General features: G+C 43.5%; 1 protein-coding gene across 2 annotated transcripts; it reads right to left on the bottom strand.

The window, feature by feature from the left end:
• Positions 1 to 9,595: 9,595 nt before the first annotated feature.
• DCAF4 (DDB1 and CUL4 associated factor 4) lies at positions 9,596 to 27,071 on the bottom strand. Of its 2 annotated transcripts, none has more exons than XM_077818758.1 (14): positions 26,955 to 27,071; positions 25,556 to 25,673; positions 23,973 to 24,064; positions 22,908 to 23,065; positions 21,272 to 21,354; positions 20,399 to 20,501; positions 18,873 to 19,016; positions 18,061 to 18,110; positions 16,352 to 16,431; positions 14,185 to 14,280; positions 13,977 to 14,074; positions 13,060 to 13,236; positions 11,535 to 11,649; positions 9,596 to 10,024 (listed from the first exon to the last, which is right to left on the bottom strand). In XM_077818758.1, the coding sequence occupies exons 2-14, from the start codon at positions 25,663 to 25,665 to the stop codon at positions 9,810 to 9,812; spliced, it is 1,521 nt and encodes a 506-aa protein (XP_077674884.1). In that variant the 5' UTR covers positions 25,666 to 25,673; positions 26,955 to 27,071; the 3' UTR covers positions 9,596 to 9,809. The 2 variants fall into 2 exon arrangements, with proteins under 2 accessions (XP_077674884.1, XP_077674885.1); XM_077818759.1 differs by lacking the exon at positions 26,955 to 27,071 and adding an exon at positions 26,725 to 26,851.
• Between the last annotated feature and the right edge of the window lie 804 nt (positions 27,072 to 27,875).

Below are 27,875 nucleotides of genomic sequence, written 5' to 3'. Positions count from 1 at the left end.
AAATATGCCTAGAATGTGCGTATTAACTGAGCCCAGCAGGAGCTGGGATTACCAGATTTCTATGCTTGAGGCATTAGTGTTTCATAAGAAAATGACTTTGAACAAGCTCCTCTCCCTTGAACTTGGACAATGCTCTGTATTTCTGCAGCAGCATTAACTAACTGGGAAAACAATCTGAAAAATGAGTGTTACCTGCTTAATGCTTCAGAGTGTTAAGCAGGTAACACGGCAGCATCCAGGACAGGAAGTGGAAACCCCATTTTGAAGACATGGGTTTTTACTAGGAAAAGGACCCGAAAAACTCATTTTTGCTCATTATTATTATTTATTTGTATTACCATAACAATTTAGGAGCCTTAGCCATGGACTAGAATCCGATTGGGCCAGGCACTGTAAAACAGACACTCCCACAGCATCTAAATGGAGTGACTCTTGCAAAAGTCCACCTCCAAGCATCAGTAGCCTTTCCTGAGCTCTGGAAAAGCCCAAACTGGAGGTTGCTTCATGATGTCAACCTGGAAGAGGTCTAGTAGTTGAATGAAGTTCACTTGGGAGATGGGGAAAACACTTATTATTGGAACTGAGGAATGAAACATCACTGGATTAAAAGCAAAACCTTATTTCCCTGTTAAATGAAAAATGCCATTCTCTTTCAGTACATTTCCAACAGACTAGTTTGTGGGTTTTGTAGATTACTGATTAGTGAGTCACAGTTAAAATCTTGTAAATCAAGGTGGGAGTTTGGCCTTTGCACCAACTTTCACAGTTCACTGTAATGGTAATGTTTCAGTGGCTGCAGTGAACACTTGTCTTGGCAAGATTATTAATTTCAGTCTGTCCGAGATGTGACAAGATCATAGAATCATAGAATATCAGGGTAGGAAGGGACCTCAGGAGGTCATCTAGTCCAACCCCCTGCTCAAAGCAGGACCAATCCCCAATTAAATCATCCCAGCCAGGGCTTTGTCAAGCCTGACCTTAAAAACTTCTAAGGAAGGAGATTCTACCACCTCCCTAGGTAACGCATTCCAGTGTTTCACCACCCTCCCAGTGAAAAAGTTTTTCCTAATATCCAACCTAAATCTCCCCCACTGCAACTTGAGACCATTACTCCTTGTCCTGTCCTCTTCTACCACTAAGAATAGTCTAGAACCATCCTCTCTGGAACCACCTCTCAGGTAGTTGAAAGCAGCTATCAAATCCCCCCTCGTTCTTCTCTTCTGCAGACTAAACAATCCCAGTTCCCTCAGCCTCTCCTCATAAGTCATGTGTTCCAGACCCCTAATCATTTTTGTTGCCCTTCGCTGGACTCTCTCCAATTTATCCACATCCTTCTTGTAGTGTGGGGCCCAAAACTGGACACAGTACTCCAGATGAGGCCTCACCAATGTCGAATAGAGGGGAACGATCACGTCCCTCTATCTGCTCGCTATGCCCCTACTTATACATCCCAAAATGCCATTGGCCTTCTTGGCAACAAGGGCACACTGCTGACTCATATCTAGCTTCTCGTCCACTGTAACCCCTAGGTCCTTTTCCGCAGAACTGCTGCCTAGCCATTCGGTCCCTAGTCTGTAGCTGGGCATTGGGTTCTTCCGTCCTAAGTGCAGGACCCTGCACTTATCCTTATTGAACCTCATCAGATTTCTTTTGGCCCAATCCTCCAATTTTTCTAGGTCCCTCTGTATCCTATCCCTGCCCTCCAGCGTATCTACCACTCCTCCTAGTTTAGTATCATCCGCAAATTTGCTGAGAGTGCAATCCACACCATCCTCCAGATCATTTATGAAGATATTGAACAAAACCGGCCCCAGGACCGACCCCTGGGGCACTCCACTTGACACCGGCTGCCAACTAGACATGGAGCCATTGATCACTACCCATTGAGCCCGACAAGATAACAGACTGTTTTGATTTACAGAATGAAGTAGTCTGTGTTCGATAGTATTTTTTTGCCAGAAAAGTGATGGCAGATTCACAGTGGATCAAGAAACCTCTACATCTTTTCTACCAAATGTGGAAAAAAAATTGATTAAAATAAGAATCGTGAATTGACATGCAAATATGCCTGACAGTTTGCTCAAGTGTGAAAATAATTCTTTACACAAGGTGTACAGTAAGCAGCTCAGATTTCAGGAAGAGGAAACGTAGATGATTTTATTCTTTGCTCAGACTTGTTTACTTCAAATGAGCTGACTGTGTCAGTTACATGTAAAGTGGTGTAAGTTCCTCTGAATAGACGGATGGATTTTCCTCTCCAATTTTGAGCCAGACACAGTAGGAGGTTTATCTGTTACTATAAATTTGTTCACTTTCAGATGGCCCCACACTGTGGAAATCTTTGGGCCAAATTCAGAAGCAACAGAAGGTATATATATAGCACACGGTGACTATAGACTACTAGAACTTAGACAACCAGAGGGTGGAAGAGCAGGGTTGTGACAGGAAAAGCATCTAGCAGGAGAATATGAAAGAAAAGGAACTTCTGTCTTTGACCCTCCTGTTTTGTGCTTTTCCTGCTATAACCTCACCCTTCCGCTGTCCTTGTGGACTGTGAGTTATATTCTCTCCAGTTTACTCACTTGTAACTGACACCCCCTGATTTGTCACTCCTGCATTGGGTCTTTTGTCCGTGGTCTGGAAAACAAGACAATCCCTCCCCTGACCATGGTCTCAAAACTACTCTGTGCTTTTTTTTATATTATTCCTTGATCCATAGCTCCGCCATGCCCCACAACAACTAGAAACCACCCATCTGCCTGCTACCGCATCCCCTAGAGCCCCAGCTGGAGCCCTGGGAGACTGACCAGTTCCCAAGATGTTATGAATGGGATTAACCTGAGTACTAACAGCATGAAAGCTTTTGGGTTTTCCACCTGGTCATACAGAGAACTAACTGTGGCTCTTTTACTGTAGTTCCCTTACCTCTAGCCAGCCTGCTAGAGTTTAAGTGCTGGCCTCTCATTTTTGTCTATTGAACATCTTCCCTTTTTCATGTGTAATCGGACAACCTATGCTTTCAATGACTGTAACAGCAGCTAGTGTAGCTACATGCAAGTATCTGGAGTTAAGTCTCTGTCAGAAGCAATTTGGCCCAGATCCTCAAAGATGCTTAGGTACCTTAATTCCTGTTGATTTCAATGGGAGTTAGGCACCTAAACACCTTTCAGGATCTGGAACTTTGGTAGCAATAGATTTGTCCTTTAATAGATTAAAAGGGATTGATTGGCTTTTCATTTTGATGGGGGGTGGGTCCCCCTTTCCTCTCACTGTTTTACTTTACAAAAAGTGAAAGTAAGGTGGGAGAATTAGATTTGAAAATTTTTCATTGAAAAAAAATTCATGAAAAATTACAGAAATGGGAGAAAATATATATCAAGGATGGCCAAACTTACTGACCATCTGAGCTGCATACAATAATCTTTGGAAGTTCAAGAGCCAGGCACACCTACCAGGGCTCAGGGCTTTAGCCCTTCAGTGGAGTGGTGTGGCTAGGGTCTTCTGCCCAGTGGGGAGGGGGATCTCGGGGCTTCAGCCACACAGGAGGCACTTGCCAGGGTTTCGGACTTCAGCCCTGCTTCTCCTAAAGGCCCTAGACCCAGCAGGTGTGCCCCATAGGGCTAAAGCCCCAAGCCCAGGCAGGCACCTCCTGCAGGACTGAAGCCCCTAGTCCCACCACAGGGCAGAAGCCCTGAGCGCCCCCCCCCCCCGAGAGTATGGTAGGTGAAAAATGGGGTGGGGGGTGGAGCATGTGGCTCCCAAGCCGTGGTTTGGCCACCCATGATATATATAGTTTGTAATTTTCCACAAAAGTGGAAAGGTCCTTATCCTTTGCTAATCAGTTTGTGCAGGGCCACAGCCATTGACACCCAACTGCTACTGCTAAGGGCTTAAGAAATGAAGGTTGCTGAGTAGTTAGCACAAAGTTACAGCAGGTGGAGCTAAAAATGATTGAAAGCATCAGTTTTCAAATGAAATCAAAATGTAAAACAGCTGCCTGGCTTCAGGGAGGAAGCTGCCTGTGAAAGGTACTATTGGGTAGAGCAGGGCAATGCCAATTGTATATTTTACATTTTTAAAAAAATACTAAAGAAAGGGGAGGGGTCTTGCTTTCCTGCTGTTGCCAAAATCAAATAGACTATTCATTTCAATCCATGTTACATTTTTCAGCAATAGCAAAACACTCAGATTCTATTACAGAACGAGAGGGTATCATACCATGCATATGCATATGAAAATTACAATCTTTCCCCCAAACATCTCTGCTTATTACAGAAAACTATCCTGACTCGTGTATTTTGTTAGTCACCGAGCATAAGCCACATAATGCATTTTGGGACTATTCAAGTTCTTCACAGTGGAAAGACTTCAGCTGAGATCTCAGCAATGCCAGAACATAGGAAAATTACTGTAGTCAAGCCTTGCAAATCAACAATTCATGTGACAGGAAGTTAATGTAAGTTAACAACATGGCAGCTGCCAAAGAGCAAGATCAGTTATTGTAACTAAGCAATGAAGTGTATTTAGTTTTCTGACTTTTACCATCTGTTGAAATGACCACAACCAGTGTGAACAATTCCCTTACAAAAATCCAAGTATATGCTGTAACAGTAACATCTCCAATGTAATAAATCATTTGATCACTGCATTGAATTACAGATTAAGTCACTAATTAATGTAGTTTATATATTGCATAAATAAAAATGTATCCGAAAGCTCTGCTGTTGCAAAGCTGGGCTTGTAGAATTCAGCTTCCTTTAGAAATCACAGTTTCACTGGAGTTAAATAAGTTCCCCCCCACCCCACTTTTAATTGTGGAAATTTCCTTTGGGAGGCTTAGGAACCTGATTTCTATTACTTCCACATGGGTGTTAAATTCTTCCATTTCTACTCTGGAAAGCAGTTCTAAAGCATCAGACTGGACTTCTTAATGGGAAGCAGTAGTATCTAAAGGGTGGCTGTCAGAAAAACATCACAACTGTTCATAGCTACAGTGATGATACAACAGTGACAGATAGCGTGCACAGCTGTGGTCTACTGCAGTGGCCCCCAAGCTTTCTTGTGGGAATAGCATATTGCTTCTCGGCGGCATTTTAGTGGCGGGGTGTCCTGCGGGTGCACAAAAATGCCCCGGCAGGCACCATGGCGCCCGTAGGCACCGCATTGGGGACCCCTGGTCTACTGGTTGGAACACAGTCAGGAGACCTGCGGTCTGTCAAACTCGGCCTCTGACTGACTTGTCCACACCTTGAAAACATCACTTAATCTCTCTGTAACAGGAGGATAATAATTTTGTGAAGTGCTTTCAAATCCATGGCTGGAAAAGGCAATCTAGAGGAAGTAAATTGTGCTGTTAGCAGATAGGTCTGGATCCTGCAAATACTGATGTAGGTGCTTAACTTTAGGCATAAGAGTAGGCACATTGACTTCAATCTGACTACTCACACGCTTGAAGTGATGTACATACACAAGTGCTTGCAGGACTCAACCTGAAATGGCACCCACCCCTGCTGAACAAGAACACCATTTACTCAAAGGGCCATGTTATGAACTTTTGTTTTTAAAAATTCATTTTCATTAGCAAATCTTTAGTTAAACAGTGGTATTCAAACTAGCCCCTGCAATTGCTCTTACTTTGCAAGATCTACATGTGGAGCAATGAATGAATGTGAAAGGCCAGGAAGCCTAAACTGATGTTGGATTCATTCCTAGGGCACAAATACATTTTCAGCAGGAGATGAGGGCACTCAGCATTTTACAGGATTGGGCCTACGGTTCATAGTCACGAACATAATAGCAGAGCCACTGACGTAAATGAGAGTTTTGTCACTGGCTTTTGTGCAGCCAGGACTTTTCTCCATGGTTCTGCGGTTGTGGGCAGAGAATGAAGGAAAAGCAGCCAGGGAGAAATACTGCAGCAGTTGCACTCAGTAGGAGCAATACCCACCTTGTCATTCCTGTAACTTCTAGTTTTGGGGCTGCCATTTTTCAGTGTTCCCTGTATGACTTGTGGAGCTCAATGCTAAAAGAGAAATCTCATTCAAGAGCAGAGAGAAGTGACTAATAAGAGGATCGTATGCTGCTTTCAGTACCTCATGGCACGCACACTAACATGTTTCATTAAGGTAACAAAGATGGACTCATTCTCTGCTGAAATGAAGCTATAACCATAAGGAGAACAACTGGGTGTCTGTAAGGTTCTTTACTTCAGTAAGCCTAGAGGGGCTCTTCTCAGAACTTCTGCTCGATTCCTGTATCCATGCAGTCCCAACCCCCAACAAACGTCAGCTACAGTGCTGTCCGACCATGGCTTGCCCCTGGATTAGGCCCAACTTCTTCCCCTCACTCACTGGGAAACTCTGCTCTTGTTGCTTGGAGCATGTCCATATACTGGCATTGGATAGCAGCCAGCTGGGAAGGACCCCACCACAAAAGACGTTGAGTTGTGCTTTCTTTGGAGGGTAGAGGGAAGCAGGGAGCAAACAATTGCTGCTGGTCCTTTAACAGGGAGGGAGGAAGCAGCTGGAGCCACTGCTGTTTCTAAAGGAAGGGGAAGGAGCAGAGTGACCTCTTGGAGCAGACAGAAGAATGAAGGGCCCAGCTATAGGAGGGGAAAGCAGAGGGGATAGCAGTAGCCACAGCCAGCAAAAAGTAAGTGCAGGTGGTAGGTTTAATTGTGGCTAGGGAGAGAGGATAGACTTGCCTGGAGATAACCTTGATTTATTAATATTACCATAGCACCTAGGAGCCCCAGTCTTGCACCATATTGGGCTAGGTGCTGTACAAACACAAAACACAAAGACGGCCGCTGGCCCAAAGAGCTTACAATTTAAGTACAATACAAAAGATAATGCACAGATACAGACAGACAAGGGAACACAAGGATACAATGAGACATTGGCCACCATGATAGGCTATGGTCTCAGCACATCAGCAGCCTAACTACTGGCAAGTTTTTTGCAGGCATCATGGCAAAGGAGGGTTTCTAAGACCAGCGTGAAGTAGCTTTGAGGATGTTTACAGGAAGCCGCTCCAGAGCGTGAGAGGCAGCAGGTAGAAAGCATGAAAGTGCATGTGTGAAAAGTGGGCAATGGAGATTGGCATGACACCGGGCCAATCAGAGGTGAGCACTAACGGCTCGATAGCAATGAGAGATGATTGGTAGGGGTAGGCATAGAAAATGAAGGGCCTTGAAAGTGAAGACAAGCCGCTTGTTTGATGCGGTCTCAGAACCTATATAAAATAGAATGCAACAGGGAAGGAGGAGCCAGTGTAGAGATGCAAAGGGAGGGGTGACATGGTCAAAGCAACAGGCAAGGAAAAGTATCTTTGCAGCAGCATTCTGAACGGTAATGAGAGGGGCAAGACTGCACTGGTCAAGCCAGAGAGAAGAATGTTTCAGTAATAATACACAATATGAAAGCCTGGACAAGAGTTTTATCTGTGTGAATGGATAGAAAAGGTTGTACCTGAGAGGAGATGTGTGGAAAGAATCTGCAGGATTTAGATGTAGGCTGGATATGAAGACCTAGAGAGGCTACCTACAGGCCAGAATGACAGGCAGGGTGATGGTGATATCCATGGGAATTGAGAAAGGGAGTAGTGGGAAGGGAAGATTTAGAGTTCTGTTTTAGCCATGTTGAGCTTGAGCTGATCACTAAACTTCCATTAGGCAAATGAAGAGCGTCACTTGAAGTTAGAAGTTTGTGGTTTTGGTAGCATGGCAGTGCAGGTATTTTTCATGAGGGCTAATAGGCTTAGTCCTTGGACAAACAGGTGTTGGGGAAATTAAGCTCTCTTTCTCAGTCTTCCTCATTACGAGTAGAGCCCTGCGCAGATATAAAATTTGAATTAGCATCCATCTGCGATCCACAAAAGTGGTCTGTGGATATCTGCGGATTTGCAGGGCTTTACAAATGAGTGAGTGAACAAGCATGCCTTCTGACTAGCAGAGACCGAACTTGAATGACTTCAGGTCCAGTCTGGGCATTTCCTGCTAGACCACAGTCCCTCTGCTGGGACATCAGGGCAGAGGAAGTAGATTATTTTGATATTGGAGTAGCAGGGCACTGGGACCTTTCCTTTCTAGCTGCCTTACCTACTGGCTGCTTCAAGACCCAGCTACTGCTGCTCAAAAGAGGTTATTCTAGTGCCCTTAGCCACTGCCTGCACACTTGGTCACATCTTGTTCCCCTGCACCCCAACCCTTCCTTTGCACCCCCATCACAAGCTTAATTAGAAGCCTTAGCTAGAGGGACTTTGGCAGGGGGTGGGGATGAATGTGTGTGCAGGGGCTCATCATGAATGCTTAGCTCATGGAAACAGCAGGCACAGCAACTAAGTTTCTTGCAATTTAATGGGCTTTGCCTGAAGGGGAGTGAAGAAAGCACTAGGAAAAAAAACAAGATGCCTTCCTGCCACACTCGTTTTAGCTGGTGTTCCCACATCAATGGTACACAAATATTACAGAATCCGTATCCTATCCAGGATGAGGATCTTGACTAGAGCTGGGAGAACAGTAAGGAAGGGGGTTCTAAATGTACTGCTTTAAATTCAAGAATGAATTTTGATTCAATGGAATTCATAACCCCGTTTGTTTTGCTTTCTATGAATGTTCAAGCAGCTCAGGGGATACTAGCAGAAATGCCTGTACAAAAGACATTTTTAACTTCAAATACTCCAAACACCAATTCTCAATTGAACAGTAGATGGTAACAGTCACCATTTGTACCAAGTTGTACTGGATATGGAAATCACTTATCCAGTCCAACTGAAAAACAGAAACAAACAATCTAAATGACTTAAGGATATAACCAAACAAAGCATGAATTGAAAACTGCAAATATTCTCAACAAACAGCCACAAGCAGGCCAAGAATTAGTAACTGGAGGAATTAGCCTAGTTGTTTGTTCTGTAAAGTTAATTTGAGAATTTTTCAGTCCGTATGCAAAAACATTACAAACAGGGAAGACCTCTATGTATATTATTCACTGGCATTTGTTCAGACACAATACTCCCACTAAGTGACTTTTTTTCCAGTAAAGGAAGCATTCTCCTTAATGTTTCACTGTTCTAGCAGGGACAGAGTTTTGCATTTCAGCAATAAGTGGTGGTGTGGATAAGAAATCTGAAGACAAAGATCCAATGGCATAGAAAAAAGAGGGGACAGCATGCTGTGTTGGGAGAATGCAGAGAGCATCAGAGAAAGGAGATGGGGAGTAGAAAGAGGGGGGCTCAGAGAGGCAAAGTGGCTAGGTCTAGAAAGACACTACACAAAATATCAGTGAGTATGGAGCCCTGTGGGATGAAGAGAACTCCGTATATTAAATACATTCACTGTAATCTCTGAGGTTGCTTGTGTTCCTGGAAGCCTGACTGTTCCAGTTTTAACCAAATTTCTGTCAGGTATTAGACAGCAACCTTACTTCCTGGTCTGTCTGGGGTGCTCTCCTCCCATTCGCTTTTCATTTATCTCCCTTATTGGAGAGACAGTAGAACAGTTAACTTTTTCTATGCAACTTTTGCCAATGAGTTTCAGCTACTGGCTGAAAGTCAGATCCCACAAATGATCCTTCCTTCCAAACTCACAGCTGAATTCTGTATGAGCAGTTCATCACTTTTATTTACAACTGCCTGGTAGTTTTAGAGCAGATACAGTAGAAATTTGCTGAACCTGCTGGGCAAAGTTCAAAACTCCACACACAAAGCAGGCACACAACTTGAGTCAGTGCAATGGTGACAATAAGAGGCCACACTTAACAGCTGTCTCTTGAGACACCCAGGGGGGCTGGAAGATCTGTATCCCTGGTCTAGGGACAACATGGATTATCTGAGTTGTACGAGAAATGGTAGAGATCCTGCTTGACTGCCATGAGCAGGCCAGGAACTCCTCGGCTGCCTCCGAGTCTCGAAGAGAACACCACACTGGGGATGGAGTCCCTGGACGATGGGTGTGGAGAGGGAATCATTCTGAGCAGATGGGCATCTTGGAGACCCCAAATTCTTGTGTAGCAATCCTGACCAACTGGGGAGGAAAAAAGCACTACAAATCAGGACAAGGAAATGCTTCCACACAAATGATCATAACCAGCTTTGAAAAATTCTGATCCCAGAAGAGAAAAAACGTATTTAACACACTAACAAAAGAACCATTGCCCATCTCCATCCATGCAGGGAAAAAACCCTGAGCTCCTCCAAAAAGGAAGAACATCACTCAAATATTTTACTCTACATAGGGTGGGATGGATAAAAATAACTGTAGGCAAGAGCTCAAACAAAATCAGGCAACACAGAGCTTAGTACGTCACTATCCAAAGCAGTATCCCAATTGCTAGGTTCTTTATTATCCATCATAATGAGAAAAAAAAGAAGCTCTTACCATAATTGTGCTGCTTACAGAGAATTCAAGAAAATGAGAACAAATTCAGGAATATCTTGGTGTTTCTATACCCCCTGTAAAGGGGTTCCCTTCACTGCAACAGCACCTCCTGGTGGCCAGGCATAGTGTATCAGCTGTCGTTTGGTGTGGCACCCCCTAACGACATGCACTCTGTCACGACAGCGGTGCGTCTTCCCATAACCCAGCCCTCTGGCCAGGTCACAATATTTATGTCTGCCCCTTTTGGGGTAACAGAGTACAACCAAACTGTAGTCCAATTACCTTATTGTAGTCTTCTGTCTCTAGGCTCTGTTGTCCTTAAACCCCTTACTGCAGGTGGTTTCACCCTATCTTTCTCGGTGGCTAGTAGGGGAACCCAGGCCCTCCCTCTACTATGGGCTCAAACCCAGAGAACTTGTAAGCTGGCAGCCAAGGCATACTCTCTCAGACTCTTTGCTGCCTCCCTAGACTGCTTCCTACCTCTTCTATCCCCCCACAGAGTGACTGCTGGCTCTCTCCCTGAACCCCCTTTCTGCCACAAACCTCCTAGCATTATAATCACAACCCAGCCCTTCCTCAGTGGGGCTTCATTATCAATTAAGCCTGGCTCTCTCTCTTGCAGGTGCTGACAAGTATCTTAACTGACTTCTCAGGCCCACATTAATCCCTTCAGAACCTATGTGGGGGTACACATCCCATCACATGCCCCTTCATCCTACTGTTTCCTTTGGATATCAAAGAAAAGACCCAATATACTCCTGTTATTTAATATGACTTACCAGGATGTCTATCCTTCCATGTAAAATAGTTACCCTTTTTATGGCCTCATGAAGAGGTTTAGCACTGTTTTCCTTTACTTCTAAATCGAACACTTGCCACTTTCTCTCCCATTTTGTCTTCCAATGTCTTTCCTAACTTCTGACTGAGAAATCCTACTGACTGGAGCATATCTTTTGAAACCCTCATCCATCCTCATAATTAAAATGCATCCAAATAATTTTTGTTTTGAGTTACGCACTTGTGGTTTATTATTCTGTTCCCAAAGCCAGAAAGGAATGAATGCCCACGTAATTTCCAATAGCCTATCTCTACAAATGCCCCACATACCTGGGTGTAGAGAACCAAACATACATGCACTACAGAAAAGCTGACACACCTGCTGTGACAAGCCCTTCCTTCTCATTTATTTGCAGAGGGAGAGTAGCATATTCGTTATGATGGCCCTCGTACTGTTTCACACACTTCACTGCTCTCAGATCCCATAGCTTTATCTGCAAGTGGAAATGGTAATAGAAGAGAGGACATTTTAGTGAAGCGGGGCAATTTTTGACAGTTTTTGCTGGTGATAGAGAGAGAAAGGAGTAGACACCCAAAGTTTTACAAACTTCCAAGTGAATTCCTTCAGTTTTGGAATTACCACCTAGCTACAAGTGGACACCATTATTTGAAGCACTGGTTTAGGATACTGCCTGTGAGAAACCACTTATAGAAAGGCTCGTTCCATTTGTTTTACTGCAGGCAACTTGTCTAGTGGATTGAGCAAAGGACTGAGTTTTAATTTTGCTCTGCCACAGAATAGTTGGGTGGCCTTGGGGAAGTCACTCAACCCCCCATCTTGGGTCAGGGAATCCCAGTAGAATTCCAAGTTCTTGAATGAGCGTGTTGTGGCTATTCCAGTTGTGGAAGTAGATAAAGGGAATTTGCATGCAGGCCTCTATATTGAGCAGGAGTCAGGCTAACTCTAGCTTTAATAATGCGAGATTTGTAGCAGCGGGGATAGTGCAAAGTGAGTGGAAAACAACTGTGAAAGAGGCTGTTGTGACCTTGTATTAGATAAGACTAGAATGCAGACTATAAGAGAAATGGTAAGAAAAATAAGAGATCATGAAGGAATATGTATAAACAATCTGCAGTTGTTGCTTATTATTGTCTGTAATAAAGGTATAAATACTTGCTCTAATTGTTTATCTGGGAGAGACCTGCGTAGGTGGGGGAAACCCTCTGTCCTAGTGCACTCTCTCCCTCTGTGCAATTGCTTGAGGTAATAAAGTGTATCTGATTTGCTGCACCCAACCTGAGAGTGAGAACTGTTTTTCTCCAACACAGCGCTCCGTGCTTATGCACCAGTTGGAGAAGACAAAGGCCATGTCTAAACTAGCAAGCTTATAGCAGCACAGCTGTTTCGGTGCAGCTGAGCTGCTGTACAATCACTCATGTAGCTGCTCTATGCCGATGGAAGAGAGCTCTCTCGTGGACATAATTAAACCACTTCAATGAGCGGTGGTAGCTATGTCGGCAAGAGAGTGTCTCCCACTGACGTAGCGCTGACCACACCAGCGCTTCTGTCAGTGTAACATATATTGCTCAGAGGGGTGTTTTTTTCACACCTCAGAGTGACAAAGGTTATACCAACAAAAGTGCTAGTGTAGACATAGCCAAACTCCAAGTATCTCAGAAACACGAGTAAAGAGCGGAGAATACACACATCTACAAATCGTTCACAACTTCCTTCTGACCAATCAGTGAGCTGGAAAGCTTTGAGAGATTGGGTAGGGGACAAAGAAGAATTAACACACTTCCTAAAGACAGTGGCATCCTCTTTCAGGTCTGGGGTGGGACTTTGGCAATGGCCAATAGAACATATGAGACACTATCTAGCTTTCCATAAAAAGAAACTCTACCTTTCCAGCCATGTCCGCTGCCATAAGATAGTACTCAGCTTGGAGAAGGCGAACAGATGTGACTGCTGAGTCATGGAAAAGACGGACAGCTTTCCAGCTGTGACCCCTCCGGCTGCGCTGACGAATGTCAATGCTGAAAACCTCCCCTGAACGGCAGCCATTGTACAGCACTGGAGTCTAGACGAACCAGAACATGCAGGGCGATGAGTCTTGTAACATTTAACAGTATCAAACAGGTTTCTCTAGTCAGTTGTTGTGGCCACTTTCGTAGGAAGGGTTCAAGTAATAAGATACCCCTTTACTGTAGTGCCAGAATAATATCACCGTACATGGAGGATGACAAGAACCAGAATTGCATAGTCACGTTGTAAAACATTGCAACCAACTTAGGACTTTCATTCTGCTTTCAAATATTTAGCAGTAAAAAAGCAATGGAAACTTGGTCTTGTGGTTAGATCGGGGAAGGGGAGTTGAGTCTCTTAAGTTCTAGTTCCACCTTTGCAACTAACTTTGACTGAGCAAGTCATTTAACCTCTCTGTCCTTACTTTCCCCATCTGTAAAATGGGAACAATACTGATACTTAGTGTGTGTGAAGTGCTTTAAGATGCATTATGACTGCAAAGCCTTATTATAATTCCTTGCATTTGTTGTTTCACTTTCTTTTTAATCCTTTTCTATTTAGCAAAATTGATTCCCCCCCATCCCACCCCACATTTCCAATGGAGCTTGAAATCAGCGTAGCTTATTTTTGTTGCTTTTCCATGGGCAGCCACATCATCAAGTGTCAACTTCATTACTGAGCAGCTACTGAATCCACAACAAAAAGGAGTCACAGTGAGTATAGGGCTGCTGGTTCCACAAAATCAGCAATGCGTAACATATCCCTAAGAAATCAAAGACCCATGTCCCTTTCTACCTGGGTGGCAAACTGTTGTGCCAGTACATCACTGCTTGTTCCAAATGTCTGCCGGTGACCAGTCATTGCATTGGTCACAAGGACTCGCCGCATCAGACCTAAGAAAGACAAAACAAACACATGGCCATCATTTGGGCAATACAGCTTGGAGGCAATGATGATGCAAATCTTTCCTCTTGAGAAGTAGTACAAATACACTCCTGCTTACCTGTGCTGAAGCAGTTATCAGCCTGGGGGTTCAGGCACCAAGCACAAGACCAGGCAGTGGAGATCTTGAAGCTGCACAGCATTCCAGGCTGATCTCCTACGGGTGGCAACAGGGACGAGAACAAACTGTGAAGCCCTCAGGCACCACAAGGAGATGTGGGAGGAAGCTTCAAGTTAACTATGCCCCTAGAAAATTTCACCAGGCCGCTGTACCTCTTACAACTTTCAGGGTTTCTGCTTCCAGTGCACTAAACCACCCAATTACAGGCGTGCTGCTACCCACCCTGTTCTTCTGGAAACAAAAGGTTGCTCCACCAGATGCTTGAGTGATTGCCGAAGAACACTGCCAATAGAACTACTCTGTAGTCAAAGGCAGGACTCTGGGGGAAGGGAGGGAAGACTGAAAGAAATAGCTACATAATGCACCCACATTCTCAAGGTTTATAAAAACCGGGTATACATAGTGCTTTAATACAACTGCATTGGAACAAGGACACCATTTCGCCTTCCCCAGGAGCCAAAGCCTATCTACGCCCCTGCCTCTCCCCTTGATGGAGAATTCATAAGGATTTTCAGAAAGTAGCATGTTGGGCACTGAAATTATGTTTATGTGGGGGGAAGGAATGGGGGAGAAGTGAGGAAGGGTCTTGTTTGGACAAAGCTTTGAACATGCTACACTGGCCCCCCCATCTGCTGAATGAGCAAAGTTTAACTATATAGCAACAAGCGAGATTTGTACTGTGTTCCCTCAACTCCCAACCCAGTTCAAAACCAACCCACTGACAGTTCCTAAGTTTTCAGTTTTTATTCACTTCACACAAGTATGTTAAGACCAAGCCCTCAGCTTGGGGTTAGAGATGCCACTGTAGGTGTCTTATGTATCTGAAGGCAGTGATTTCCAAAATTAGCTTAGAACAGTGGTCCACAAACTGTGGGGCATGACCCCTCTAAGGGGACACAGTGGGGCAAGCCCCCACAGGAGGCAGGGAGGGAGCACTAACCAGCCCCACTCTGCCCCCTGCTTGGCTCTGGCCCTGCCCTCTACCGCAGCTGCAGCTCAGGTGCCGGCTGCAGCCCTGTTCCTGGCCACAGCTCCAGCCTCAGCCCCCGACCATGGCTCCTGACCACAGTTCAGGGTGCGTGTCTGCGCATGGAGAGGTTCCATTACGGGTAAGGACGGGGCACAATGGAAAAAGTTTGGGGACCACTGCCCTAGAACTACTTTTGTCATACTGGTAAAGCATCCTGCAGTCTTCAAACAGCAACCCTTCCTGTTAGCACTAACTCTGTGACTGTTTTTAAAAAGCCTCTGGAAATAACTCCTGTATTTTCATCCCATCAAGGTGCTTTACATGTTTGTATTCATCAGACACTTCTTTGGTGTAAATTTAACAGTGGCCAAACTTGCACAGGACACAAAAATTAGAGATGTAGCAAAATTACACAATGACACTACAAAGAGACCTGGAGAAAGCAGCATAGTGAGGACTTAAGTCAACTAAGGGAGATTCCACCCTTATGAAAAGGAACAGCACAAATACAACATAGGGGAATGTAGCCAAACCCACCAAATTAAAGCCGATTTATTTTAACCATCTCTCTTTAATATTCATATGTTTTCATGTGATTGAACACTATACACAGTGCCTGTCATGGGCTGGGAGATCAGTATTGGGAGAGGAGCAGAGGGACTTACAAGAGGACTGCCATCTCAAATAGTCCCATCAATAAACGTATGTGAACAATTACTGTGGGCAAAGGTCATACCTGGGAGAACAACTGTGCACTGGTTCACTCCATTTGAAAGGACCAGATAGTTTGAGTGAGCACCTTTTGGGCTATCTATCTATCTAGGTTCTATGCATTAAGGCAGGCCAAAATAACTTACATAGGGAAAATTCCAAATAAATATTTACTTTATAGGTGAGTACATTTTCTGCCAAGTACCATACAGTTAATATCTGATGCCATAAGCTATCCTTGTTAACTAGTTCCTAAAGTTATTACTATCCAAATCAGTTCTTGGGCTTCACTACACAGTGTTAATATTCATTCTTGTGATGCTTACAAAACCACTCGAAGTATTAGAGAATGAAAATACAGAAGTCATCCCTCATTTAGGCCCTGTTCAGACTACAACTTCTAACCAGAACAGAAAGGTATTCTACCTGGGTTAGAGTTGCTGAATAAGGATGCTGGAAGCAGACTGGCACAGCCTGGAGTTTCTGCAATCCCCATGAGGCACAACTTGCTGGAGGCTGTTAAAGAAAAGCAAGATTTCTCCCAGAAGTGGCACATGTTGCATAGAATTACTCGGGGCGGGGGGGGAAGCGGGAGGAGAGGAGGAGGAGAGAGAGAGATGCCTCTGAAACACTGGTACACATAATATCCTGTCCTTCAACAGTGCCTCTTAGATTAACTTTAAAGTGATTTACAGTCACTAATGAATTAAGCCTCATCACACCCTTCTCTCATAGGACTTAGAGAACAAGATCTGCAATTCTGTGATTCTAGTTTTAATATTTAACGTTACCCAACAGGGAAGGAGAGCGGGAGGAATAATAAAATCTTTCCTGGTCTTTCCAGTCATAAAATAATATCATCCACTTCTAGAACTTTGGAGAGTGAAGACATAAAAAATAACCTTTTACCAACTACTTTGGGTCTGTCTTCCCCAGTGCATACATTTTTTTAAAATTGGGTTGTATCACATTGCCCTCTGGAGGTAGTAACAGGTATGGGCAGGATTTAAACTAATTTTTCCAGATCAGTGTGATGAAATTATGATCAGATAGATGGGGGAGAACGAAAACTCCAGGCCTGCTGCAGTGCAGGTCTGAAACATGACTCTGAAAAGTCCTCTTCCTCTCCCTGTAGTATGACCATGACACTCTGCTCCCTCACTCTATCCACTGGCTTCTTGCCATTGTCTGAATCATTTTTTTGAACTCTTTGTTCTCCCTTTCAAGGGTCTTCAGAATCCAACACTTGCCTACATCTCCCCTTGTTTGCTAATACTCCAGCACACACCCTTTGTCTGCCAACAATCTCACCTCCATGCTCCTTTCACATTCTCCCATTTGTGCCCCTGCACCTTCCACGCAAGCCTCCGTCAGTACAGATGCACATCTTTTGTGTAAGCATTCTGCCACTAACCTCTAATCAGACATTCCCCATTGCCAATCCCAAACCTAACACCCTGATGGGTTCACAAAAGAAAAAAACACTTTTCCTACCCCAGCCCATTATTTTGTCATTTCTGCTATTTCCTCTCTATACCCAAAAGTGATTTGATGTAATTTATTCATTGCGTTAACTCTGAAGGTTAGGTTGTAAGATACTTGTCTTTTGCCTTACTATATATCTGAATGCTGCCATGTGTACTTATGACTTAACAGCATAGTTTCTTTCAACTTTAGGGCTTCTCTGGTTATTTTCCAGTGAACCATTAAGCCCTTTTGAGACCAGTACTTGGGATTTCTTGTTGATAAGTGGCTGTCAGTCAACCCGTGGAACTCTTTGCCAGAGGATGTTGTGAAGGCCAAGACTATAACAGGGTTCAAAACAGAACTAGATAGTTCCTGGAAGATAGGTCCACCAATGTCTATTAGCCAGGATGGGCAGGGATGGTGTCCCAAGCCTCTGTCTGCCAGAGGCTGGGAATGGGCGACAGGGGACAGATCACTTGATGATTACCTGTTCTGTTCATTCCCTCTGAAACACCTGGAATTGGCCACTGTCGGAAGACAGGATACTGGGCTAGATGGACCTTTGGTCTGACCCAGTGTGGCCGTTCTTATGTTCTGTTTTGTGAAGCAATTTGTTGTCTTGTGGAAGCAAGCCTGAAGCTTTATTTATTTATTTTAAAAAAGGATATAAAACGTGAGAATCTTGATGAGTCAGCGATGCCCAGCACACAGAATTCACCTACAAACAAAAGCAAGACAGACCAATACTTGCCGTCTCCTGTTTAATTCAGAAAAGTGAATTTTCAAACATTCCACATAAGCCTGAAAAACTGAGCACACCCCCTTAGTATACTGGAGAATGCCAAGAACATCCTGGAAAAAAACTAGTGATGACTAGGCCCAATAAAGAGAGACAGGCATTTCAGCCTCTTGCTAACACTTGCATGAAGTAGAAAAAGGTCAGTACCCAAAAAAAACCTCCCCAAACCTGGATGGGTCCATTCAGCACATCTCTTAACTAAGACAGGTCTTCTCCATGGAACTGGGCACCTACAGGTTGTCGTATTTTGTCCTAAAAGTTCTTCCCATTCAAAGAGAGGCATGGGTTTTTTTTTTGTTTTGTTTTTTTGTTTTTTTTCTTTCTTAAGAAGAAACAGAGCAAACAAATCAGCAGTAGAATTAATCCCTCAAGACCTCTCTTTTCAAGTGATGCCAAGAGTAATTCTGTGGTAATATACTGCTCATGAAAGGTACTGGACTGACTGCTTTGTAACACCGTTCTCCAAAAGCAATTCAGGAGTATCAGAGCTCAGGTCTCTGTGGATTCTACATTTACTCAATCCCTTATTGCTGGATTCTTCCATTCTCTCTTCCTTCCCCCTGCCCTGCCCTTCCCTCCCCCATTCCTCATTTCCACTCACACATCCCATGTTACAACATTTTGAGAGTTCCAGAACAGTAGGAAATCCTTCTGGATGAGGAGCCAGTGGAAGAATGGTACCTTGCGGTTTGTGAAGTAGAGGTTGTCATACATCTCCACTGTGAGAGAGTCCTTCCCTAAGCCACTGAGGTTGATGATACCATATTTACACCCTCCATGCTCTACATCATTCACAGTGAATATCCGCTCACAAGCTGTGTCTGCCTGCAAAAGAAGTGCATCACTGTGGGCAATTAAACTAGACCTGGCTTTAGGTTGTCTGCTTGGGTCCCCAATGAGAAATCTATTAACTGTGCTTTCCCACCACCACCTGATTGCAGTTCAGCACCACAGACACTGCATGTGTGTGGCCATCTGCATTCTAGAGAAATTCACTAGAAAAACATTTAAGATACACCATTTTCCACTTCAACACCTGACAATAATGAATGCTGTCTCTTATTGGCTGAGTTCTGGGATGGCACTGTGGACAGATCTTGCTGTCATGTGGAACCATAATCAGTAAGTACAGGCTCCAGCTTATAAATGGGGCTCCGCATAAAGAATTTTCATTCAGTGTAAACGTAGACTTTTCTGTCATTTGAAAGCCTCCTTCCCCTACTGGATCAGATTGGTGCCCTTGCAATCAAAGTGCTGGTCTTGAGTTCCAGATTTTTCTCTCATTTAAACCAGTGGAAATTTTCAGTACCCCCACTGGCTTCAACAGCTTTCACTTACATGGACCAGATCAGCAGAGAGCTTCCAAGGCAGCCTCTGTAAGATGTCTGCCCCTAAAAGCTGCTTCACACCACAGCATCAGTCATAGCAGGAGCCATGGAGTAGGGTAAGTTCAGGGCTTCTCAGCCTGCTTCTCCTCACTCCCATCTACATAGCCAGAACTCAGTGTGGGTGAGCTTCCCAGGTAGCCTCTGCTATCAGAAGTTCTCCCCCAACCCACAAAAACCCCCTTCAGATCCAGAGACTCGTGATGTCGCTCTTAACATCTACACAGACTTTTTGGACTATAAAATCTGCTCTATTCACAGACTTAACTCTTTCACCCCCATTCACTCCATCAATCTCATTCTTTTCCCTTTCTCCTCCCTCCCTTGTTATACTCCATTACCCACCAACCTCTCCTCCTCTCTCATCAGCAGAGCTTGACAATTATCTTCATGACCTTTCCTCCCACCCTTCACCTGGCTCTGTCTTTGCAGACTGTAAGCTCTTCAGGCTAGGTGTTAAGAAAGCACCCAGCACATTTTGGGCACTACTACAATATAAATAATATGTAATTGAGAGCAATATTTGACACAAGGATTTATTCATTCCACCAAAAGAGTGGAAAACAGTCAGTGCAGACTGCTTAAAGGAGAATGGTCACAAGGAAAAGACACCATATTCATACTTAGCTAGTCCCAGAGCTCCCCAAGTCTGGAATACCTTCTGTATGGGAGGAGAAACTGCCAATACAATCTGCTACAAAGAAAAGCACTTACCAGTGTATATAACCTATATGTTGGGTCATTACAAATCCCAGAGCTCACAAGAAAATAACTATAGCCAAGTGCTCTCTAGCCTTAAAAATTGAAGTGCCCATAACATACCACTATTAGTTTAAAATTGTTGGTTCCAGTAACTGAGGAATCTGGGCTCCGAATCTCTACCTTCCTCCTTTGCATGCAGTTCACCTTTAATTCGTGGACCAATCTATAAATGAAAACATGTTTAACTATGCGGATATTTAATGCCAATGAAAGGAATTCTGGGTAAAAGGCATTGAGATGCTTCTTTATCTCAGCAGGTTAGGCAACAGGTAAACAGCCCAGGGAGCTGGCAGGTTGCAGCCCCACCAACGTATAGCACGAGCAACCTTCAGATCCCAAGACTCATGAGGTCACCAATAAATAATCTTTGGGGCCCCCCATCTGTATGTACACCAGCCTTGTCACGCCACTGCAATTTCCCAATCAGCTTCAACAGCAGAAGACAGGTTGCTGGCATCTGCTGACACACTGTCTACAGTAGCACTCTCACTTGGACGATTGAAGCCACACAAGTTAAGGAAAAGAGAAATTTCCTGTAGACTAGGTCTGTTAAAGTGTATTTACATAAGGGAAAACTCCACAATATGCTTATAAAGTGCAGGAGAGTATATGTTAAGGATGGGAAATTTCACACTCAAACTATTCAAAACCTGATGATCAGAAAATATTTTCTTGCATCTGAATTCTTGTCATTTTAGGGAAGACTTGCTGAGCCATTCTGTAGGCACGTGCAGTATAAAATGTAATGGAAAAGCTACACAGAAAACAACAGGATGTCTTGAGAAAAAGGCAGCGTAGACTTTTGTGTCTATTACTGATGCTTCCCCAGCTCTGTCCCTTACTGGAACAACAAGGTACGCTACGAGATTAATGGCAAAGAAACGTTAGCAGTAGGACTTTATAGGGTGAAAAAGGGATTTGAAATTATCTTACCTGCAATAATTGGTGGAGCTGAGTAACCCTAACTGCCTCTTGCGTAAGACAAGTGATGAGTTCAATCCAGCTCTGGATGTTTTCTATTAAAAAAGAACAAATGAAAGCGTGCAGTTATGTGCTGCATAGGATCAAAAGCAGCCCATGGTCCCTTCATGTCTGGGATATTTGGGGAACAATTTATCCCTAAGCCCTTGTATTTACAAGCTGTTTTTCAAAGAAGAACAAAGCACTTCCCATCTTTTTTTTTTTTTTTTTTAAAAAGTCAAAATATGCATTCTGAGGTAGAAAACAAATTAGAAAAGTCTCTGGCTGCTTCCAAACACAAAACTAACTGAATGCCCTTCAGTTTACTGAATTCCTCATAGTATTAAGCAAAAATTGGATAACTATGTGACTATCTCATCTTGAGGTTCGAAATCCATGAACCATTTTCACTACAAAATAATGTCTCAAGTTCTTATTTTAAATCAAAAACTCTGAAATACAATATGGCCACCTACTGCTGCCATAGAAACTTTAGCTTTGGCATTTCCTTTTTTATTTTAACTGTGCAACCTTAATGTTGCAATAACCGAGCTTTTCCATTTGTCATTTTACAGTTGGGCTTTCAGTGCTCATGAAAGCAAAAGACTGAACAGTAGACAGAGCTGGAGCAAGGCAAAGCATACCAGGTTTTTACAATCCATTTTGTAGTCTGAACATAGACTGAAAGTCACTTTTTAATCAAATAGGTAGCTGGGGCCTGACTTTCAGTGGCGCTGAGCACCCACAGCTCCCATTGAGATTAATAGGACCTGCAAGTGCACAGCGCCTGTGAAAACTAGCCCACTGATGTAGTCACTTTTTTAATGGAGGCATCGGTAGGCACAGCGAAGAAAGCATATCCTGGCCCCAAATGATAGTATTTACTCTCTCTCAGAGAATTCATTTGTTCTGAAAACTTAAAAATGAATCAGTTAAAGAATTAAAATTAAACTAAAAATGGGCTCTTTAAGAAGTTTCGCACCTTGTGTCAGATTTTTTTTTTTTTGCCCCATGATCTCAGTAACAGGACACCATAGAAACATCAAACTTCCCATAACTTACTAAAATCTTGTCCCCAAGCTACATCTGAATAAGTGTTAAGGATTAATCATAATTTTTCTTGTTATTCTTCATAGAAGTTTTTTTCAGCAGATGCTAAAGGACACAATGTTCTACTATAAAGAATTCTACAACAACTGGAAAAAATGACTATTAATCCTTTAAAAAAAAAATGCATAGGCATGAGGTTTTAATGAGTTTTATCAGTGAACTGTTTGAAGACTCTGTGACAGGGAAGAATTAAGGTTTTAAGCTTAACCTTAACTGTGAATTTCCTGACTTTATCATACTTGGTTTTGAGATAATTACCTCATCCCTGTACTGTATTTTACCCTAAATTACTCATTATGTAGTCTCAACCATAACTCCATCTTAACATAGCTTTTGTTGGGGGTATGGACAAATGTTTGAACATTTGACCTTGAACAGCAAGCATTAAAGGTGATTATATCAAAGTTGAAACTGGAGGGTTTTATAACCTGTAGCCCATCCTGGTGTCTTGGGTCACAGCACAGTAAAGTTTAAATGACATTTCAGAGACAGGACCCACCTTCTTTTGCTTTTCCTCCTCTTCTAACAGCTTCAGTCTCTTGCACTCCATCTCCTTGTACTGGAGGCTCTCTTTGGTGAGAGGGTTGTAGTTATTATGCCCAGGGAGCAGTCGGAAATAGCGGTTCTTTTCAGGGTCATAGTAAAATCCTGGTAGTTCTATAAAGAGTATTTACCAAACAAAATCAGATTGAGAACAAACTTTTTCTATTGTCCTTTGACCTCACCCAATTCCAGAGTAGCAGCCAAGAGACCGTCACTTTGGGGATTCCAATCAAAAAGAACATGGAAACTTCTGCTTCCAGACTGGCAGGTCACAAATGGGGAGAGGTATTGATTACATTAATGGCCACCTCAGCAAAAGCCAGACCATGCTCCTACTATCTGCAGAAGAAATGTCATTACAGGGATATGGAGAGGGAGACCAGCAGTAATGGAGATTAAATTCAGCAAATAGAAATGGGGAAACACAGGGAAAGGTGCTCCAGAACAAAGACATGGCCATTCTTCTTGAACATAAATGAGTCACACTGCTGACAAAAAAATTTTTTTTAGGATATCCCAAACACCAAGAACAATGGACAACTGATCATTGACCAAACATAAAAGCAGCAATCCCCTTCCCCAGGACAAACACCCTTGCCTAATTACACTTCCCAAATCAAACGCTTAGATACCTACAATCCACGAGACATTTCAATTGTGGACTGGGCTGGCTCACTCAGGGTACGTCTACACAGCAAAGAAAAACCCGCAGCTGGCCCGTGCCAGCCGACTTGGGCTCACGGGGCTTTGGCTGTAGGGCTGTTTCATTGCTGTGTAGACTTCTGGGCTCAGATTGGAGCCCGAGCTCTGGAATCCTCCCATCCTACAGGGAGGTGTTGTATTGTTGTATTTTCTTTGTCTATTTAACATAACTCTTTCAATAACGTAACTTTTAGAAGATCTCTGCCAAAGATGGCTATGGATATTAGAGAGGCGAAGTAAACTATGACAGGATCGTCTGTCTTCATGCACCCAATATTTAGGTGCTGATTTTTGGCCCCTGAACACAATGGTCCCTTACCAGGCACTGGAGAGCTATGACATACTTCGGAAGAGGATCCACTATTGCTGGTGTCTGCATTCAGTGAGTTCCATGGTTCCTCTTGTTCACACCTAACAATAATGCACTGTTATGTTCAGCTTGCAAAACTGTCTTGAAAATTTATTAGCCCAGACGCAAGATCTCCTCACACACCTTTTCTATGAAGATTATTCTAATGAAAAAGCTATTTTGCTTTGCTAAAAACAATGATTTTCCCTAGGTGAGTAGAATTTGGCAAGGCTGTTAAGTACATTTTGTATACACAGCATATGTACACAGAATGAACATATAATGTGAAAATAGTAATATTTCATTTTCATCTTCAAGGTACTGTATAAACATTAAAAGGTCACCATCATCTTAAAATCTAGTCAATTTTACCTGAAACTACTTTTAATGGGCTTTTTTAGTACAACTGCCCTGAATTTTCTTGTCAATTTTTGTGATTTGCTCTCTTCCTGCCTCCATGTTGTTATGTAAAAGATCCACACAAATAACAGGGGAAAACACTGTCTCTACAGTGAAACTGACACCATGGGTGAAACCCTGGTCCTGCTGAAGTCAGTGTGAGTTCTGTCTTCAATGGGGCCAGGATTTCACCCAAAGTGTTTTGAAATGCACAAAGTAAACAAACTGAAGAAAATTACTTCTTTATTTCAATTACAGTGAGCTTAGCTATTTCTTGCAATAACAGTAGGTATAAGACTTTAAAAACAGAAGTAAGCTATTTTAAGTTGAGGAGGTCCATACTTTAGGTTGAATTTCCCTGGGTTATTTTCTTAAGATTCTATTTAAAATTATATGCATAATGTGTTACTAGTTCTCAGTGTTTCTGTTCATACTAAGCTCTGTAATGGATCTTATATCCTGTCATTCTGAAAGCAGTAGGTCAAGTTGGTTTAGAGGCTGCACGATTTAGTGTTCTGAGAACAGGATTAGGAGCAAGGAACTTCTTAGTTCTAATCCTGGCTCCACGCACTGGCTTTCTGTGTGGGATTGAACTAGTTACTTAAAGGACAACAATTAACATACAAAAAATCACTTCAATCTGAAAGCCTTTTTTAAACCTGTTTCCCCCATATAGTCGGAGTGAGGGTCCAAATCCTGCAAACACTTAAACATATATATAACTTTCCATGTGAGTAGTCCCAATAAAATCAATGGTCCACAATGTTTTCAGAATTAAAGCCTTAGTCAGTTTCCCCTACTATTTGTGTGAGTATCTCATAGCAATAGGGGAGAGAAAAAAATTTAATGCCACAAAAAATTATCAGAAAGACTCACAAAGGCAGGTGTAATATGTAAACTACTTTTTATTGTAAAAAATGGGCTAGACCTCAAGATAAAAGAATCCCTATAAACTTTATCTCAGTTTCCCAATCTGTAAAAAATGAGAAATAATATGTACCTATTTTACAGTAAACATTAACAAAACAAATTAAGAAATACAAAAAACAAAAACAAACAAAAAAACCCCCAAGCCCCCAACCTTCCTTCCCCCAAACTACCTTTGTGAAAGGTCTTAAAATCTACAGCTAAAGTATTAAACTGTGTACACTTGCCTTTCAGTAAAGCTACAGTGGTTGTGTCTTCTGTAGTGGTTGGGATGGTAGGTTTGTCTGCGACTGCTCCACCCCTCCTTTTCTTTACTTCTCCAATTGTTTCTCTTCATGCCCGTCACTAAAACACACAGATACATATACAATCAGAATTTCCATTCCAATTGTCTAGAAGGGTTCAACACACAGGGTATTCTCTTAATACATCATTTTCCTCATATTTCAAATTTGTCTTGACCCACTGCTGGTCAAAACAAAAGAGACAGTGAAGTGAAGGAAGAAACGTATTTTAGGATGAACACAGAGAGAATACAAAGGCCACATACTTGTAATATAAGTAGAGAAAGAACAACAGCTTGAATAATTTAAAAATGAGATTGGACTAAATACTGGAGACAATACAGTATGCAGTAATCCTTATTTGGCCCATAGGAGAGCAATATAATGACGTAATATATGTTTTCCTCTAATTTCTATGTATGTTTATGTATGAATGCCCAGGTACCTAGAATTTTTATGGCCCAAATTCAAGCCTGGTGTAAAAAACTGTAAATCAATGGAAATACGCTTGCTAACATCAGGGCTGAATTTGGCTCTATGGAGACAATATGATGGCAGCAATAATATTCTTCCCTGCCAAAGTAAAAACTGTGGTGAGTTCAGTGCAATGCTTTAGATTATAACATCACACACTTTTTTGGGTGTCAAGTCTCTTTCTGTAAGCAATTAAGATATCAGATTGATGGGAGAAAAAATATCAGTTTTACAAAAACAACTTATTTGCCTGAGTTTTAGTTAACTTTTGGATGACCTATTTGTCAAGCTTGGGTTGTACTGAATATTTTTTTAAATTTAAATTCTGGTTATCTACACGAATATAATACCTGTTTTGTTTTTGAGTATTTTACTCTTGCAGCATGATGACAGAGATGACATTTACATCACAGTAACAATACACATAACACCCAGCAATTCAAAATCAGGAGCGGTGTCCCATTATGCTAGGTGATGCATGGACACCTACAACAAAATGGTCACTACAGGGTTTCATGAACAACTCCCCCCACCGCCCCATGCCCAATAACATGAGTCAGGCTACAGTGCTTGCTGGATTTCCTGAACACAGAGCAGCCAGATGACGGGCTCTGCTTTTTTATCTGCTCTTCACCAACCTGCTTCTGAGAATCTCCCTCCTGTACCTTCATGCTGAGGACCAGGTCCCTGCTGAACTGAGACTCCCCCCACCCCCGCCAGTAGCCCCAGAGGAGTCAGGACCCTGACCACGTGCCCCCTGCCCGGGGTCCCCACCCACCGCCCCAGGGCTCGCTGCCCGGCGGAATCATGCAGGAGCGAAGCCCGCACGGGGTGGGGGGAGCCCGGCTCCCGCCCGTCAGAAACCCACCTCTTTGGGCCTACCGCTCCCGGTCGCCACACGTGAAAACGGCCCCGCCTCCTGCACTCGGTCCCGCCTCCTTGCCGCTCCCAGCCCGCTCACTGGTTCAACTGTCTCTTGTTGGAGGCTTCTGATTGGTTCTTAACAGTATCTATCATATGACATACTGTTCGCCCTGCCAGGGGAGCAAAGGGTCAGGCCTCAGATGATCACTCGCTGAGGCGTGGCGGGGGGGTCGTGTCATGTCACGTGACGGTAGAAGAACGCCGCGGGCTGCATCGGGCTGGTGTACGCAGGAACGGGTTGGGGATTCTGGGCTGCGCGTGCGTAGTTGTAATGGTTGGGGAAGGTGCCGGTGACATCGCCTGTGACTGCTTGTCGCGCCGCCGGCCCGACTTGCGGCTCCACCGCAGCCGGGGCAGGGTCTCCGGGGCCCGCTCGTTTGTCTGCTCTCGGCGGAGGTGGCCCGGCCGCACCGGCTGTGCGGTTAGGGCCGGTTTTGTGGGTACCTGCCCCTGGGTAACTGATTCCCCGGCTCGTTTCCCCCGGCAGCCGCTGAGGTGGCGATGAGAAGTTCCAGCCGCTCCTCGCCCTCCGCCCGGATTGGACTAGCCCGAGGTCCCTGGCTCCCAGCCGGTCAGGAGTCTGCGCTCCTGCCGCTTGTCCCCGACCCACCACTCCCCGGAGGTTCGGATCAGGGTTTGGATGTGGGCTTGCTACGGGGTATTAATGGCCTCCTGTAGGCACACGCATACCGCTGTTTTGTAGGTTTGCTAGCTTAAGTTCAAAGGAGAAACTGAATTAGTAGAACAACTTCACTTCTACAGTGTTTTTTGTTTACACTGAACATTCCTGCTTCTGGGAGCCACAATAGCAAATATTTATGAGCAGTATAATATGCATAAATAGTTTAACATGCGTTTAGTGTTT

The sequence above is a fragment of the Eretmochelys imbricata genome, chromosome 6 (assembly GCF_965152235.1).
Source record: "Eretmochelys imbricata isolate rEreImb1 chromosome 6, rEreImb1.hap1, whole genome shotgun sequence".
Taxonomy (NCBI): Eukaryota; Metazoa; Chordata; order Testudines; family Cheloniidae; genus Eretmochelys; species Eretmochelys imbricata.
The sequence above is the reverse complement of the archived record's forward strand: the minus strand, read 5'-3'. Positions and strand labels throughout refer to the sequence as shown.

Bases quoted from the DNA above. Each gene is read 5' to 3' on its own strand.
- DCAF4 (XM_077818758.1), bottom strand. From the start codon at position 25,665: ATGAAGAGAAACAATTGGAGAAGTAAAGAAAAGGAGGGGTGGAGCAGT. The intron at 23,066-23,972 runs GTAAGGGACCAT...TACTCTTTATAG, and splicing joins TCATAGCTCTCCAGTGCCTG to AACTACCAGGATTTTACTAT. The intron at 20,502-21,271 runs GTAAGATAATTT...TTTCATTTATAG, and splicing joins AGCTCCACCAATTATTGCAG to ATTGGTCCACGAATTAAAGG.